The 15747-nt window shown below is 41.0% G+C and overlaps 1 protein-coding gene across 5 annotated transcripts in view; it reads right to left on the reverse strand.

The window, feature by feature from the left end:
• TMEM232 (transmembrane protein 232) overlaps nucleotides 1–15747 on the reverse strand; it is a 148511-nt gene that overhangs the window by 90538 nt on the left and 42226 nt on the right. For all 5 annotated transcript variants that reach the window (XM_080972638.1, XM_080972639.1, XM_080972635.1 and 2 more), the window contains 2 exons: nucleotides 4943–5066; nucleotides 4232–4451 (listed from right to left, as the gene is read on the reverse strand). In XM_080972638.1, the coding sequence (XP_080828764.1) occupies nucleotides 4232–4451; nucleotides 4943–5066 (344 nt within the window). The remainder of the gene's footprint in view (nucleotides 1–4231; nucleotides 4452–4942; nucleotides 5067–15747) is intronic.

A 15747-nucleotide genomic window follows, 5' to 3' on the forward strand; every position in this document is an offset into this window, starting at 1 on the left:
CTGGAATGTCATCGGAGCACATGAGGAATATGCCATCCTCTGGATTAAGACTTATGAATGAGAGCTGCCAGATAAAAATGATACTGCCTCTATTCCTGAGCATCTTGGTGTCAGGAGTGCGTGCAGGAGCCAGGCCCTGTGACCAGTAGGGCTTTGCAGGACTGGGGCCTTCCTAAGTTTGTTCTGAAGAGGCAAGGCGCAGCCACACAGGTGAGGCCAAGTGGTAACTCACAGCAGCTGGTGGCAAGACCCAGGAAGGCATTTCCCTTCAGCTCTTTGCCACAGCAACACGCTTCCTGCCTTGCTGTGTTTCGCTTCTTGCTTCCTGATCCTCGGACCCTTGATTTTGTGACTCCTTGCTTCCTGACCCTCGGACCCTTGGCTTCTTGACTCCCGGCTCTTTGACCCTCGGACTCCTGGCTTCCTGACTCCTAGTTTCTGGACTCTCATTCCTGCTCCCACCCCACCATCTTGCCCCTGGTCCTGACGTCCTCAACCGGGACTTCGATCACACATAAACCAAACCGTGACACTTGGCATGCCTATAGCCATGAGTGAATAGGTTCCATTGAATTGATGGTATCCTTGAGATCAGCCTCCTCCTAGCTGATTTGGCATATGTGTGCTTGTAACCTCTGTGAACTCCTCTCGAACCCCATAAGTACTTGGGCTGGCAACAGCTCTTTTTCCTCAGAGCTTTCATTTACTTCTGGACTGATTTTTGCCAGGAAGGTGGTGACACACAAAAGGGAAGGAGGTATTCAACTCTTTAACCCTACACCAGCAAAATCATTCCTTTCCCCCAAAGTTGATATTTACCTCCAAAGGAAAGGGTTGACCAACATGATTTTCCTGCACAACAGGTAGGTTATTCCCAAGCCAAAGGTCTAGCGAACAGGGTTTTTACCCTGACATGCAAATAACTAAATTGCACATACCAGCAAGAATAACTTTGCTAAATCAATCCCAGTGTTTGCCATGGCTACAGCAGAGTGGGTGTTCACAGAGCAAAGTTGGGAAATATTTAGTGCTATGGCAGTCTGAATGTAGCTAAATCAGGTTTCTGAGGTAGTCACTGCACTCTTATTGACTACAGTGTAGGTAACAAGGAGCTGATAATTTATCCTAGACTGATTTTCTCAGGTCAGCTTGGCTTCCAAGTTCTTGTTGCAATTCTATCCAGGTCACAGAAAATGTCTATACCTCACCACAGAGGTGGCACATTTCTAGTACGATTAGTGCACTTTTCATGTTCACGGCACACAAAGATATTGTAGCATTTACCTGTGCAAACGAGTATTTTCTGATTAAAGGGAGAATGCCTGGGAAGGTATCAGGAAATGTGCACTTTGGAGAAATGGTGCTTAGGTACACTGAGGTCCAGCTCCGAGGGCCTTCTGGCAGTTCCCTCACTGTGAGAAGTGAGGTTACAGGGAACCAGGTAGAAGGCCTTCCCAGTAGTGGCTCCCGCCCCGTGGAGCACCCTCCCATCAGATGTCAAGGAAATAAACAACTATCTACTTTTAGAAGACTTCTGAAGGCAGCCCTGTTTAGGGAAGTTTTTAATGTATGATGTTTTATCGTTTTATCGTATTATTATTATTATTATTATTATTATTATCATCATCATCATCATCATCATCATCATTAATTCTGTTGGGAGCATTCCAGAGTGGCTGGGGAAACCCGGCCAGATGGGTGGGGTATAAATAATAAATTACTATTATTACTATGTCAAATCACACATTATAGAGTTCATTTAGATATGATGGACTCAGTTTCAACACATGCTACTTAAAACCAGTTTTTGTCAGTTGATCAGCTATTAGAATGACTGTGTTGGACAGGAAATGGTAGATGAGTTCTGGGGTTCTCCTTCTTTAATTTACTCTGCCCATTGCCCTTTCTGCTTCATAACCCAGAAAGTCCTTCTCATCTGCGTGGTGCCACCTCTCTCCCTCCCCGTTCCCCAGCTACCTCTTCCATGTAACTCAACAACCCACACCAACAATTAAAAGTAGTCTAAAATAGGACTGCATTCACTTGTGTTTATTCCTTCCTTGTTTGCCTGACTTTTCCCATTCCTCCTCTATCCTGGTTGCTCTGCTACCCTAATCTATCCCTTCCATTCTTGTTCCTCTATTATCTCCCTGAACAGACAAAATTTAAATTGTAGTTTCCTTGTGATACTGGCTTTGGGGAGCGGCTATGCCATGTTGTACTCTTGCATGTTTACTGCAGGTGCTAAATAAATAAATAAATTATCCATAAAAGGAGGGGTGGAGAAACTTCCCTAAAGTATTTTCACAAGTAGATGTTATTGGCCTCCACTTCAAGATACCAAAAGGCTTTGAATAGCCAAATGAAATATAACATTACAGAGTTATCCAAGAAATGGGCTTCCATGGAAGACCTCAAGCTGTGACTGCTGAAGCCCAGCATAATCCTACATAGTTAGCTTGTTGTTAAACAGTCTATGAGTAATCTCACATTTCCTTCTTACCATAGTCAAATTGCAAGAACCCTTAATGAAACAAACAGCACCACTTGACATGGCCACTATACCACTTCCCCTCACTCAACAGGTTTCAAGCACGTATTCCTTCCATTTCCATTGCTCATTATGCTTTCAAGTGCCATCATATCACTTAACATATGTGAACAAAGTAAATTGCCAAACTTGGCTTAGTGCTTCGGTAATGAATGGCTCTTTCCTGCCAGGTTACCGAATGAATCTAATTTTGTCATTCCACATCAAGTATTACTGACTTTAACACATGCACATTTTCACACTATATAGAAGTTGCTGATAACATAATTGTGAATCTGAACTTCAACTTCAGTCCAGATGTCCCTGTTACTGCAATCCTAAAAATAAAAATAGAGACAAGTAGTATCAAAAGTGAGCCTTTGTCTTGAAATCACAGGTGTTGAAGTGTTGAAGTCCCTATTTTTAAGCCTTCCATAAGCTAAAACGACTTTCCGAATATCACATCTTCTTTATCAATAATGTGCCATGGATATTACAAAAAAAAAGATTGATTGTGATCCTAGATGACTCTGTGCCAGTGCTCATCTAGTTTAAAATAAACTTTCTTATGGCTTAAACCAATTTCCCCCCCAAGTAGTAAACTCTACTTCAAGATTGGATTGTTGCCTGTGATCTTGTACAAATCTCATAGGATATTTGAGAAGCTGCTCCTTCCCCTATCCATCCACCGCATCCCAGTAACTTAAGATATGTAGCTGAATGTTTTTTCACAGTGCCAACACCCCTGCAGTAACTCAGTTTGCTTATTCAGATGGCACCCAAGGGAGGACTGCAAGTTGACAGCCAGACCAGTTCCACAGCTAAAGTTGACTACAGACAAATCATATCATTTTCCAAACATACTGATCCCAGCTGATCATCTAACAAATGCTTTAACTTTATCCTCTAAAATAAATTGTAGCATCAGCTGTCTTGTCAGCTGTGCATTAAAATGCTTGGACTTTTCTTTCTGTCTAGTAGCACTAGTAAACATTGTAAATTTCCTGTTCAATTAATGCGTGCTTGAGATTTGTTAAGTATGTAAAAGCATGGAGAGGATTTTCTGTTGTTCCAGAAGATATGACACACCAACTTTTCATGTTACTTAAGGGCACATTTTAAAGTGGTTAATTAGAAGTTATTATGTTCATACTGAAAGTAGCATGGGCTGTAATTTGAATATTCCTTTGATCATAAGTATATTTATTTAGAAACAAGCCCCATTAAATCCCTAGTAAGTGTGTTCAATATTGTAATAATAATTTCCAACAAGACCAATACCTTTTTACTATAATCCTGAAATCTGGAGCCCTTTTTTTAAAATGTATTTTTATCATTATAATTACAAGTAACATGTAGGCCAAAGGTATATATACAACACAGTATTTACATTTAACAGACGAAAAATAAAAGCCATTGTTCATAATTCATATGGTGTGAAACATCAGGAAATGTCTCAGCTGTTCCTGGTTTAGAAGTTCTATAGTCAACCTTTCTTATAATAAAGCACTGATCTGGAACTTTCTGGAGGAGGAACTATCATTCATAAAATGCATAGGTGACAATTAGATGTTTCAGTGCAAATGCAGTAACTGTGCTCATTTATATGAGATCAACTGAAACATGATGCTTTAAGGATACAGCTCCATATGTCTACATACACTCAACATGAAGGAGGAAATTTGAATCTTTGGTACTTACGGTCATCAGGTGAAGAGCGGTAGCTCAAGAGATCTAGTAAACCTGCCCCTCTTAATCTTTTGTCACCTTTATGTTCCTTGACACAATCACAGAATCCAAGAAAAGCCGTTTTTTGCAAATCTGCACTAGTGCCATGTAAACAGACTTCTTTGAGTAGATTGGTATATATGTATCCCACAGGCCAAAGCCAGCATGAGAAGTTTCCCTTGTAGATCTTTTTCTGTAGAAGGAAATGTGAAATTTCTATCATGTACCAACTCAGTGACACCAAGATTACATTTCTAAAGGAAGAAAGGAACTACATATATCCAGGAACATGGCTGAACAGTGGTAGATAGACATTTAAACAACCAAATACATTTTATGCATCTGGCAGATAAATGCACTGCACTTTTTACAGTGCACCTCTCAGCTGAGTTCTATACATGCTTACTCAGATAACCCTATCGTGTTCAATGGGGCTTATTCCCAAGTAAGTATTACAAGTGGCTTCCTCTGTTGAACATATCAGACATTGCTGGTGTTTTGGGCTACAGATTTCAGGTTTATTCGACTAGAACAGCTGGTTGCTTAGTCAGTTGCCCAACTGGGAATACTGGCGCCAACATAAACTTCACAGACAAACAGTAAAGAAAATAAATGCTTTGCTTCTATTCCATTTAGGGTTTTCAACACATTCCCTCCCTGCATCTAAAGTAGCTTGGGTGTTACCTGCTTCTGAAGAGGCAGAGAGCTTGAAATAAAATCTCTCACTAAGTCCATTAAAACTCTCAGGCAGGACATGTTTAATTTGGCAGTCTCTCCAAGAACCATCAGGCCCAACACTGATTCCAACCTAGATGTTTCGGGATTGGAAAGAAAAACATTGGTCCAAATTAGAAGAATAAATTGATATTTTTCCCCAACGGGAAAACTATATTGGCATTAGGATCAATTGTTTTCAGTGTTTACTCCCAACTACTTTTTATTCATAAATGCTAACTTCTTTTGGAGAGGTTCCAGTAACATGAACATATAGAGAGTATGTTTTCATGTGGCATAGCTTCTGCTAAATCGGGTCTCGGATACCTGAATTAAATGTAAAGACTTAGATTGCAAGACCAAGGGTTCTTTTCCATAAAGGCCACTCCACTATATCAGAGCTTGCCAAGAGCTAGTGTGGTGTAATGCTTTGAGTGTTGGACTAGGACCACTCAGCTAAGAAGCTCACTGGGAAAACTTGGGCCAGTCACTATCTCTTAGCCTAGGTTAAATGTAAAGGACCCCTGGATGGTTAAGTCAACTATGGGGTTGCAGCGCTCATCTCGCTTTCAGGCCGGGGGAGCCAGTGTTTGTCCACAGACAGCTTTCCAAGTCATGTGGCCAGCATGATTTTTGGTGCAACGGGACACTGTGACGGAAGCCAGAGAGCATGGAAACACCGTTTACTTTCCCACCGCAGCGGTACCTATTTATCTACTTGCACTGGCGTGCTTTCAAACTGCTAGGTTGGCAGGACACGGGTGGCGCTGTGGTCTAAACCACTAAGCCTCTTGAGCTAGCCGATCAGAAGGTCAGTGGTTCGAATCCCTGCAAGAGAGTCAGCTCCCATTGCTCTGCCCCAGCTCCAGCCTATACTACCTCACAAGGGGAAGCAAGTATGTCACCTTCAGCAGGTGGAATATGAATGAATGAATGAATGAATGAAGAGCAATATTACAAAACCTATTAGGAAGAGTAGGGCAAAACATTTTTTAAAAAAACTGTAGGAGGTGGATGCTTGAGTAATGGAGTAAGTGAGTTCATAGCCTCCAAAAAGAAAAAAAGTGGGACTGGGACAAGTAAATCAAAATGGTGTATGGCTAACCCTTGCTCCTATATCCCCGCTGGTGAAACGTACGCACACCAAAGGTTATGAAATCTGGCATTTGGAGGTGTTGGTGCTTGTTGGAGGCAAGAAGTGATATTTATCAGCTACTCCAGTTAGCAGTTTGAGCACTGGTAAAAAGTAATTCACCCACAATCAGACAGCGATGAAAGGTGAGGTTGTTTGGGTGGAGGAGTGGTAATAATAATAATAATAATAATTTTTATTTATAGAGTAGAGTAGAATAGTGCTCCAATGAGAGAAAGGAAGCATCTAGAAAAAGATATCAATTTCAGTGTATCATTTAATTTCATGTGGAATTTTAGTTGGTCCTTTCCCTCCAAAGATAGGATTATATAGAAGTGCTTCTATGCTTTAAAATGTTGGTAACAGCATCTCACCAAGCCACTTAGATGGGGTAAGTTTCCACTGAAATGAAAATATATATATAGCATATGCACAAATTCTTCCAGATGAACTACCTCACTGGCTCTGTTTAACAATGATATTGTTCCTAAAGACTTGACTGTAGGGGCACTGCTGTATCTGAACCATTTGTGTTTTGTTCAAAAAGACAGAAACTTAACACTGTGAGGGATAAACCAGTTATGTCACAACAGAAGGATTTTGGTTCATTCATATCATGGTACAAGTGTAAATGCCTGCCATACTGGAATATTCTATCTAAAACATTATCGGATAGCATCATGTTTTGCAAAACTGTACTGACGAAAGATATACCCCATCACAAGCACTTGTAGGCTTTTGCTGCAAGTGGGTAGTTTAGTAGGGCTAAACTGCCTTATTATCAAGCCAGCGTCTGGCTGGTTCTTCTTAGAAATAAAATGGTGGACTGCATTAATCTCTGGTCTGATCCAACTCTCAATAATCTTGTTTATTTTTCACTTCTGTCTATTTGCTCCATTTTACTTACTGTGTGCCTAATGCTATTTTTTAATTAATGTGATGTGGCAGTCATATAGACACTAGAGCCAATGGAAAGCATTAGGTTAAATATCTATGAACCCTAATACTATTCATGTGATGACAGAGGAGTTATCTAGCTAATTAGATGGGAAGTAAAGTGAGGATGTGCCATAATTAAATGAATAATTGTATAATCAAAAGTTAGTGCTCACTGAGAAGAACACAGGAGAAGGTGACCAGTAGGACATTGGTGGGATCAATGCTATTACATTTAATTCCGCCTGTCCATTAGGGAGAAACTACACACCAAGCTAATAAATTCACAAAACATCAGCAAAGATTCACTTAATAGGAAGACTATTCACATAATACATATTTTAGTCATTTGGTAATAAGGTCAGAGTTTGGGGGAAGAGCTATTATAAGGAATGAGGGAAAGGGAAAATCAGCACATTTGCTGATTATGATTTTAGAATGCAATATAAGAAAAGCAGATTGCATAATCCCAAGCTATGTTCTAGATGCTATAGTTTGGTTTTATATCTGTTTCTGTATTGATAACATTATAAAGTATGAAATAAGAAAAATCCTTCCAGTAGCACCTTTAAGACCAACTAAGTTAGTTCTTGGTATGAGCTTTCGTGTGCAAGCACACATTATAAAGTATGGTTTATAACCTGATGCCTTGGTGCCAGAACCCTTTGGAGCTAACCAGGGGCTCCTGGCTCTGTGAGCAGCTGCCCTGTGTGGTGAGCCATCAGAAGTGTGAGGTGGAACACCTTTCAAGTTGGTGAAGAGTTCTGGTGCTATGGAGTGGCCCAGAAGATTCAGGCTGCCCACTGGCCTCTCCTAGAAAAGGGCTGAGACTTTGCCTGAACAATAACAGTCTTCCAGGCTCACCTTTGTTTCAGTGTGTTCCCTTTCTGACTGCTGACACTCAGCAACAGAGTACTCTTCAGCCAACTGTGCTGCGGAGGGGAGGCTCAACTGGCTTTTATAGGCTGCCAGCTGACCAGACACGGCCTGCAGACAATGCCCAGCCAGCCTGCAGGGCACTGCTCAACCAGCGGGGCCTCTGATTGGCCCAGTTGAAGCTGCCATTGGGTGGGGAATCCCCACACCTTGATTCTGCCAGGCCCTTGCTGCTGGGGATGGTGGACAGGGGTGAGGTCCGCAACCACCACCCACCTGAGAAGGAGTGAGCAGCCATTCATTTCATGTATAAGCACCCCACCCACCAGTTCAATCTCCGGTAAGGTAAAGGTAAGGGGACCCCTGACCATTAGGTCCAGTCGTGGCCAACTCTGGGGTTGCGGCGCTCATCTCGCTTTATTGGCCAAGGGAGCCCGGCGTACAGCTTCCGGGTCATGTGGCCAGCATGACTAAGGCGCTTCTGGCAAACCAGAGCAGCGCATGGAAACGCCGTTTACCTTCCCGCCAGAGTGGTACCTATTTATCTACTTGCACTTTGACGTGCTTTCAAACTGCTAGGTTGGCAGGAGCAGGGACCAAGCAACAGGAGCTCACCCCATTGCGGGGATTCGAACCACCAACCTTCTGATTGGCAAGTCCTAGGCTCTGTGGTTTAACCCACAGCGCCACCCGCGCCCCTCAGTCCCAGGTACTGTCAGTTAAAAGATCACAGGCAGCAGTGCTTGGAAGCTTTGGAAAGCTGCCAAGAGTCAAGTAGAGTATTAGAGGCTGGACAGGGGCCAAAGAAGTTGTCCTGGTTCCATGTCTCTGTACTCATGGCAGCTGCTTGGTTTTGCTTATACAGTGGTACCTCGGGTTAAGTACTTAATTCGTTCCGGAGGTCCGTTCTTAACCTGAAACTGTTCTTAACCTGAAGCACCACTTTAGCTAATGGGGCCTCCTGCTGCCGCCGCACCGCCAGAGCATGATTTCTGTTCTTATCCTGAAGCAAAGTTCTTAACCTGAAGCACTATTTCTGGGTTAGCGGAGTCTGTAACCTGAAGCGTATGTAACCTGAAGTGTATGTAACCTGAGGTACCACTGCATAAGTCTTAGACTATATAATTTGCTCTTAAGGCAGTTCCTGGCGAATTTTATGTGACCAGTGGGCTGCAGGATATGAAAATTATAATATGTCAAAGTTATGTAACAACATTTAAATAACTAAGTACAACATTTACTAAAATTAATTGGCTAGATCAATTTTTCATGCCTTTGATTTTTTTTGGAAACTTTTGGCCTTTGCAAACTTTAAAAGCTGCAGATTTTTTAAATAAAAAAGTCAAACGAGTACTTATAAAAACTGCAGGTGGCAAGAACATTCTAAATGAGGCCTGGAAACACAGTGTAAAACTAAACCAGCTCAGCAACACAGACAACTTCCCTCCCATTGACTGCAATGTGAGGTAGAAAAATAAAATAAAGATTGGATCCTTCCAAGCTGGGGTCCATTTGGGCGTTTCACAGACATAACTACTGTGGGAAGCGGGGCACCAATAGTTCTCTACTACAGTGATTCACCCACAATTTTTCTCACTGACCACTTGAAAATCCCTGAGGGTCTTGGCTCACCACTTAATGTTTTTCTGCCCGCTGCAGGAATTGTAATGCACTGTGCTAGATGCATTGTGCTTTTTAATTATATCTTTTACTGCTTCTTTTATTTCTTATATATCATAGTTTATTGTATTACAATATGAATTTCATAAAATTCAAACTGTCATGTACAATGTAAGAAATAAAAGAAGCAATATAAATACAATTAAAAATCAATATAAATATTTAATGCACTGGATGTGCCTTCTCCTATCTTCAACCACAAATCCACAGACACACAACAGACCACATGAATGAAGCTTGTACCACTGTTTGGGAACCCCTGGACAAAAAACAACAACTAAGATTTATTTAATCAGGTGACAGGCTATATATGAGAATTTTCTTCAGATATCCATATTTTGAACATTAAACTCAAATCTTAATGGATAATGTAAGCTACGGCCAATCCGAATCATTTAAGTCTTGTAACCAACAATGGTCTGTGGTATTTATAAAACAGAATTCTTTCTAACATACATTTTTTTAGTTTCAAATTAAAAAAAAACCCGAGATACAGCAATATAGTTCTACAGAAATGTCATCAAAACGTCAACAGAGCATAGCAATAACGCATGACTTTAATAAAATTATACAAAATACTGTGCATTAGCTAAGTTAATGATTCTTAAGCAAACAACAGATAAGTTGTCTGCTCCAGCAAAATGGCATTAAAGCTATGTTCAAGGGGATGTCTTGGGTTTCACAAAATCATGACATTATGACGAATAAAGCTGATCTTTAAATATCCAATTTGCACGTTAATTCTAGGGACAGCTGCCTTCAAAAATCTCGTCAGCCCAAAGAAAATGCAGATGATATTCTTTATTGCTATGACGTTATCTGCAACCCTAAAATGGCCTCTTTCTAAATGACTTTCAGTTCCATTTTGCTAGTTTACCCCAAGGCTACCTCTGTGATATATGAATAAAAATGATTCATCAATGTCAACAACCTTATGTCAAACTATTGGTTCTTTGGCAACATTCTCTCTTCATTCAGACTTAGTTATATGGCTGAGAATCCAGGGGGAAAAATGTCCTTTCAGAAATAGTAACCAGATCTCATTAGCTCACATATAGACTTAAGAAAGGAATGTTTTAGAAATAACAGAACTCTGACTGTGTGAAGAAATGAAAAATGATTCCAGGAGGGCTCACTGACAACAATGGATATATGATACAGCTTTAGCCAATGCCCTGGAAAATGTAACAAGCGACACAAAAATGTTGTATCATATTCCCCTGAAAAGCTCTTAGAGCCAGCTGAAAAACACTCATCAAATTCTAAGAGAGAATTAGATGCATTCATTTAATGTAGTTTAACATAAGAACACAGCTTGCTGAAATTGACAATACGGGATGAGCCAAGACCACTAGGTTAAAATTGTGCATCACTCAAACTTGAATTGAATAAGGGTGTTTACACTGGAAGTGTAACGATCATTTCCCTATTTCCCTTATTATTTCAGTCAAGGGATAAAAGCAGTGTTTCACATTTGTGTTTCTCACTTGAGGAGGGTAAATACATTCTATTTTAGATATGCAGCTAGCTTTGATTATTGAGGGGAGTGTACTGGGTTCTTTAAAAATGGATAGGACAATCTCTCAATTCAAACAAAGAAACAAACAAACACCCTATCTGACTGAAGAAAAAAAGCCCAGCCCAGCCCACATCTGCCAGATTTGCATTTGTGTGTGTTTTTCTGCCTTGCATTAATTTACCAATCCAACAAGAACTCCTGTATTTTAGCTTGCCACGTCAGAGCTGAATTTAATGATATAACTTATAGGACCCGCGTCATATTCTGAACCATAACACTTTGTTCCAAGTTTTAGCCTCAGACAAATGACAGCAACAGATACAGGTCTGGTCTGCGTATCACAGAAAGGGCTTATCCGTGACCCCGTGTTTGGACAACACACTAAGCCAAACTTTGGCTCCTCTGCCAAAAGAACCAGGGTGGAGCAAAGCAGCTACAATCTCCTCCTGGGGAGCCAGCACATTTATGGTAAAGCATAGTTTGGCTTAGTGTTACATGTGCACATAGCCATATACAGTGAAATCTCGGTTTTCGAGCATCTCGGAAGCCGAACGATTCGGAACCCAAACGCTGAAAACCCGGAAGTGAATGCTTTCATTTTCGAACGCGCCTCGGAAGTCCAATGGCTTCTGAGGCGCGTTTCTCCATTTTTTCAATGGATTTTGCAGACCACCCATTGATCCTTGGTTTTTGAAAGTTTCAGAAATCGAGCGGTCTTCTAGAACAGATTACATTCAAAAACTGAAGTTCCACTGTACAGTGTTACCTCAGGTTACATACGCTTCAGGTTACATATGCTTCAGGTTACAGACTCCACTAACCCAGAAATATTACCTCTGGTTAAGAACTTTGCTTCAGGATGAGAACAGAAATCATGCAGCGGCGGCACAGCGGCAGCGGGAGGCCCCATTAGCTAAAGTGGTGCTTCAGGTTAAGAACAGTTTCAGGTTAAGAACAGACCTCCAGAACGAATTACCGTATTTTTCGCTCTATAACACGCACCCGACCATAACACGCACATAGTTTTTAGAGGACGAAAATCCGTAGGCATGCCACCCGTAGGCATTCCCTCCATAACACGCACAGACATTTCCCCTTACTTTCTAGGAGGAAAAAAGTGAGTGTTATGGTGCAAAAAATACGGTAAGTTCTTAACCCGAGGTACCACTGTAGTAGTTACTGTTTAGTAATAAATGATGGGTGGTATTCAACTGAGTTTTACTCAACTTCCGAAGACAACATATTTGGAAATGACATTATGTTTAATGGTGTATTAGCTGTACCTAACTGTTGAACTGTTTTGGAAAAGGGAACTGCACAATTATAGCTTCATCAAGCACTATGTCATCTGATTGGGCAAAGGGGCATTCCATAATATTAAAAATTTTTAATAATTTATGCAGAGCGCTTAAGGAAAAATGGAAATACATTCTATTAAACCTTCATCAGTTCTGTCTGGAGCAGACTCTCCACTTTCTTTGCCCATTCATTGTCCTATTCAAGTATCAAAAGCGATACTCTTTGAAAAGTTAAATCAAAACCAGAAGTATGGTTTGATTTAGTGAACCTCGCATTAAAAGCGAGTTTTAGCACTGTCTTCACTAAAAAGCAGATTTAAGTTGGGCTTCACAAGCAGAATAGAAGAAAAAAGGGTACCACAGCTCAAACACCTTCCCTAAGGGTTTAGCACTTACTGAAAGGCAGCAAAGCAAAACAAAAAAAGAAAAAGAAAAACAGAAGAGGCATGCAGTGAAATGGTTATATTTTTGAAGCTCATTTCATTTCACGTATTTAGCAAAAAAAAAGAAAAAACCTGCTCTATTATGCTGCTGCCTACAGTTAAGCTCAACCTCCCAGATAAGAAGAATTTCTATTAATAATCTAATAACCCCTAGGATATCCTTAGGCGTGAGATCCTGAAAACATCCATTCGTGGTTAGACCCCTTGATTTCAGAACACTACATGAATATTATCATTTGCAGAATCATCATCTTAAGACTGCAGATTAACAGATCAAGGTCCATCATTTTTATTTCAGCAAAATACCAGTGTTATAACAATGAACTGATAAGGCAGCAGATCAGAATGAGTGAGAGTATATTCTTACAGATTCCAAATTAACATAAATAAAAACTCTCTGAATTGTTTGTTGTATATAAAATATTTCTCATATGTAGCTCAATAGATAAATAAATATATGAATATAGCACCACCAGTATTCACTGTGCTTTACAAAACAAAAAACAAACAAAAAGACTGTAAGGCAAGAGCTTACAGTCTAATAAGACATGATATGGGGGAAGCATGAGAACTACCTTATTATCTTGAAGCTGTGTTTACTAAGAATGCTCGCTATTGTTATGGATTCCTAGGTGTTACTGTCATAAGACCCTATAGAGCAGGTGGCCCAGAAGCAACAGATGGTTTAGCAGGTGGTCAAGCAGAGGTAGGCTGTCAGTACCACAGCAACAAGTTGCTCTGTGAGAATTGGCAGCTTTATAGGAACAGATGGGACCTTATCGGTTTCTTGCATGACTTTATCCCTGCTGGGCTGATAGCTGTAGTTCTGACCTCTGACCACCTAGAGTGGTGATGCTGCATTGCAATGAAATTGGGCCAGCAGCTCCCCCTGCCAAGACACTGACATAGTGACTAAGGCCTCTGGGCTTCCTTCCAGAGTCTCTGGTCCAAGTCAACAGTGCCTTAAACATACACTAGTAACGTATCACTACATAAATTTCATACATTACTCCAAGTTACACACGGCAGTTTCAGGAATAGTCTCTCCATGATAGCGATGAACTACCAGAGTTTAAGTCAGAATATTTTGAATTTTCCAAACAACTGGAATGACAGGACAAGATTTCACATCACACTTCTACCCTTGCTCCATGATACTTTGTAACTATTCACCTTGACGAACAGCGTAAATTACACTGGTGTTGTATCAACACTAAGCAAATGTATTGGCACAAATGTTTAGGACAGGCATGGCCAAACTTGGCCCTCCAGCTGTTTGGGGACTACAACTCCCATCATCCCTAGCTAACAGGGCCAGTGGTCAGGGATGATGGGAACTGTAGTCCCAAAACAGCTGGAGGGCCAAGTCTGGCCATCACTGGTTTAAGATATGAGTATCACAGAAACTGAAAGCGAGGAAGCAGGTTGGTCTTTCCTAAAAGATGAACTGGCCAGCTCTGTCCTTTCTTTCAGGTGATATCACAGAATCATAGAGTTGGAAGGTCCATCTAGTCCAACCCCCTGTAATGCAGGAATACACAAGGGATTGAAACAGCAACCTTGGTGTTATCAGCACCACACTCTAGCCAACTGAGCTTTCCAGGTGCAATGCTACAGATTAAGCAGATTTATAGGATTTGAGATTAGAGAGAGTCAAACAGCTGAGGTGTCTCCAACAGGCCTGCTCACCTCATTCTACACTTTCCTTACACTGGACTTGAAACCAAGTATAGAAAAAATGGTTGCCACTTTGAAGAGTTCTTCTGGTGGATCTAACCATGTGAAAATGTGCTTGGGCTTGAGCTGCACATTTCTGTGTCAGTGCAGATGAAACCATAAGACTCCACATTAAAGCTACAATCACCGTGGAGGAAGCTTTAAAATGAAAACAACACAATGGCCTGGTTTGCATGTGACTTTAAACCATGGTTTAAATTAAACAATGACTAAAAGTGAAAGGGCAACATGTCGGTGCATGCTACTCAAAGGGTGCTCCTTTCTTCAGGGTGCTGTGGAGGAAACAAACCAGAAACTGGCTTTCCGTTGTAGGTGAACCAATGCCCATTGTTTGTTGATGGAGAAACAAACCACAAGAACTGGTTTCCACATAACCGTAAGTCAGGCTCTGTTGTCCAACCCAATCCCCACCCCAAAGCACTGAAAGATCAAGGAAGCTGCTCATTCACATCAAACCATAATTTAATCAAAGCTTTAGAACTGGGCCAATGAGTGGTTGCCTTAATTTCTTCCATGGTCAACTCCAGATTCCAGTGATCATCAATCAGCTTATAACCCAGGCTTGGCATTATTTCATTTGCTAAACATAACAATGCCAAACTTTGCTTGTTTTTTCACCGTTATTCTAGTCACCCTTAGGATTACACAAGCTGACCCTCTGCAAATCTCAAGAAGATCCTGATCTGATCTTCAGGCCAAATTTGTAGTACAGTGGTACCTCGGGTTACATACGCTTCAGGTTACATACGCTTCAGGTTACATACGCTTCAGGTTACAGACTCCGCTAACCCAGAAATAGTACCTCGGGTTAAGAACTTTGCTTCAGGATGAGAACAGAAATCGTGCTCTGGCGGCGTGGCGGCAGCAGGAGGCCCCATTAGCTAAAGTGGTGCTTCAGGTTAAGAACAGTTTCAGGTTAAGAACGGATCTCCGGAACGAATTAAGTACTTAACCCGAGGTACCACTGTACTAACATGGCTATCATTAGCTGTAATCTAAATGCATCTATGTTGTCTCTATCCAAGAACTTTCTTCCTGGCAAAAATTACTTAAAATTAAGCATACTGTAGAACAGCAATGAGTACAATCCGCAGTTGAAACCTGTTGAAACTTCAATTAGCATAAGCTATCAAGAAGACAGCTCCAATGTAAAA

The sequence above is a fragment of the Podarcis pityusensis genome (genome assembly GCF_964106645.2).
Source record: "Podarcis pityusensis genome assembly, chromosome: 11".
Lineage (NCBI taxonomy): Eukaryota > Metazoa > Chordata > Lepidosauria > Squamata > Lacertidae > Podarcis > Podarcis pityusensis.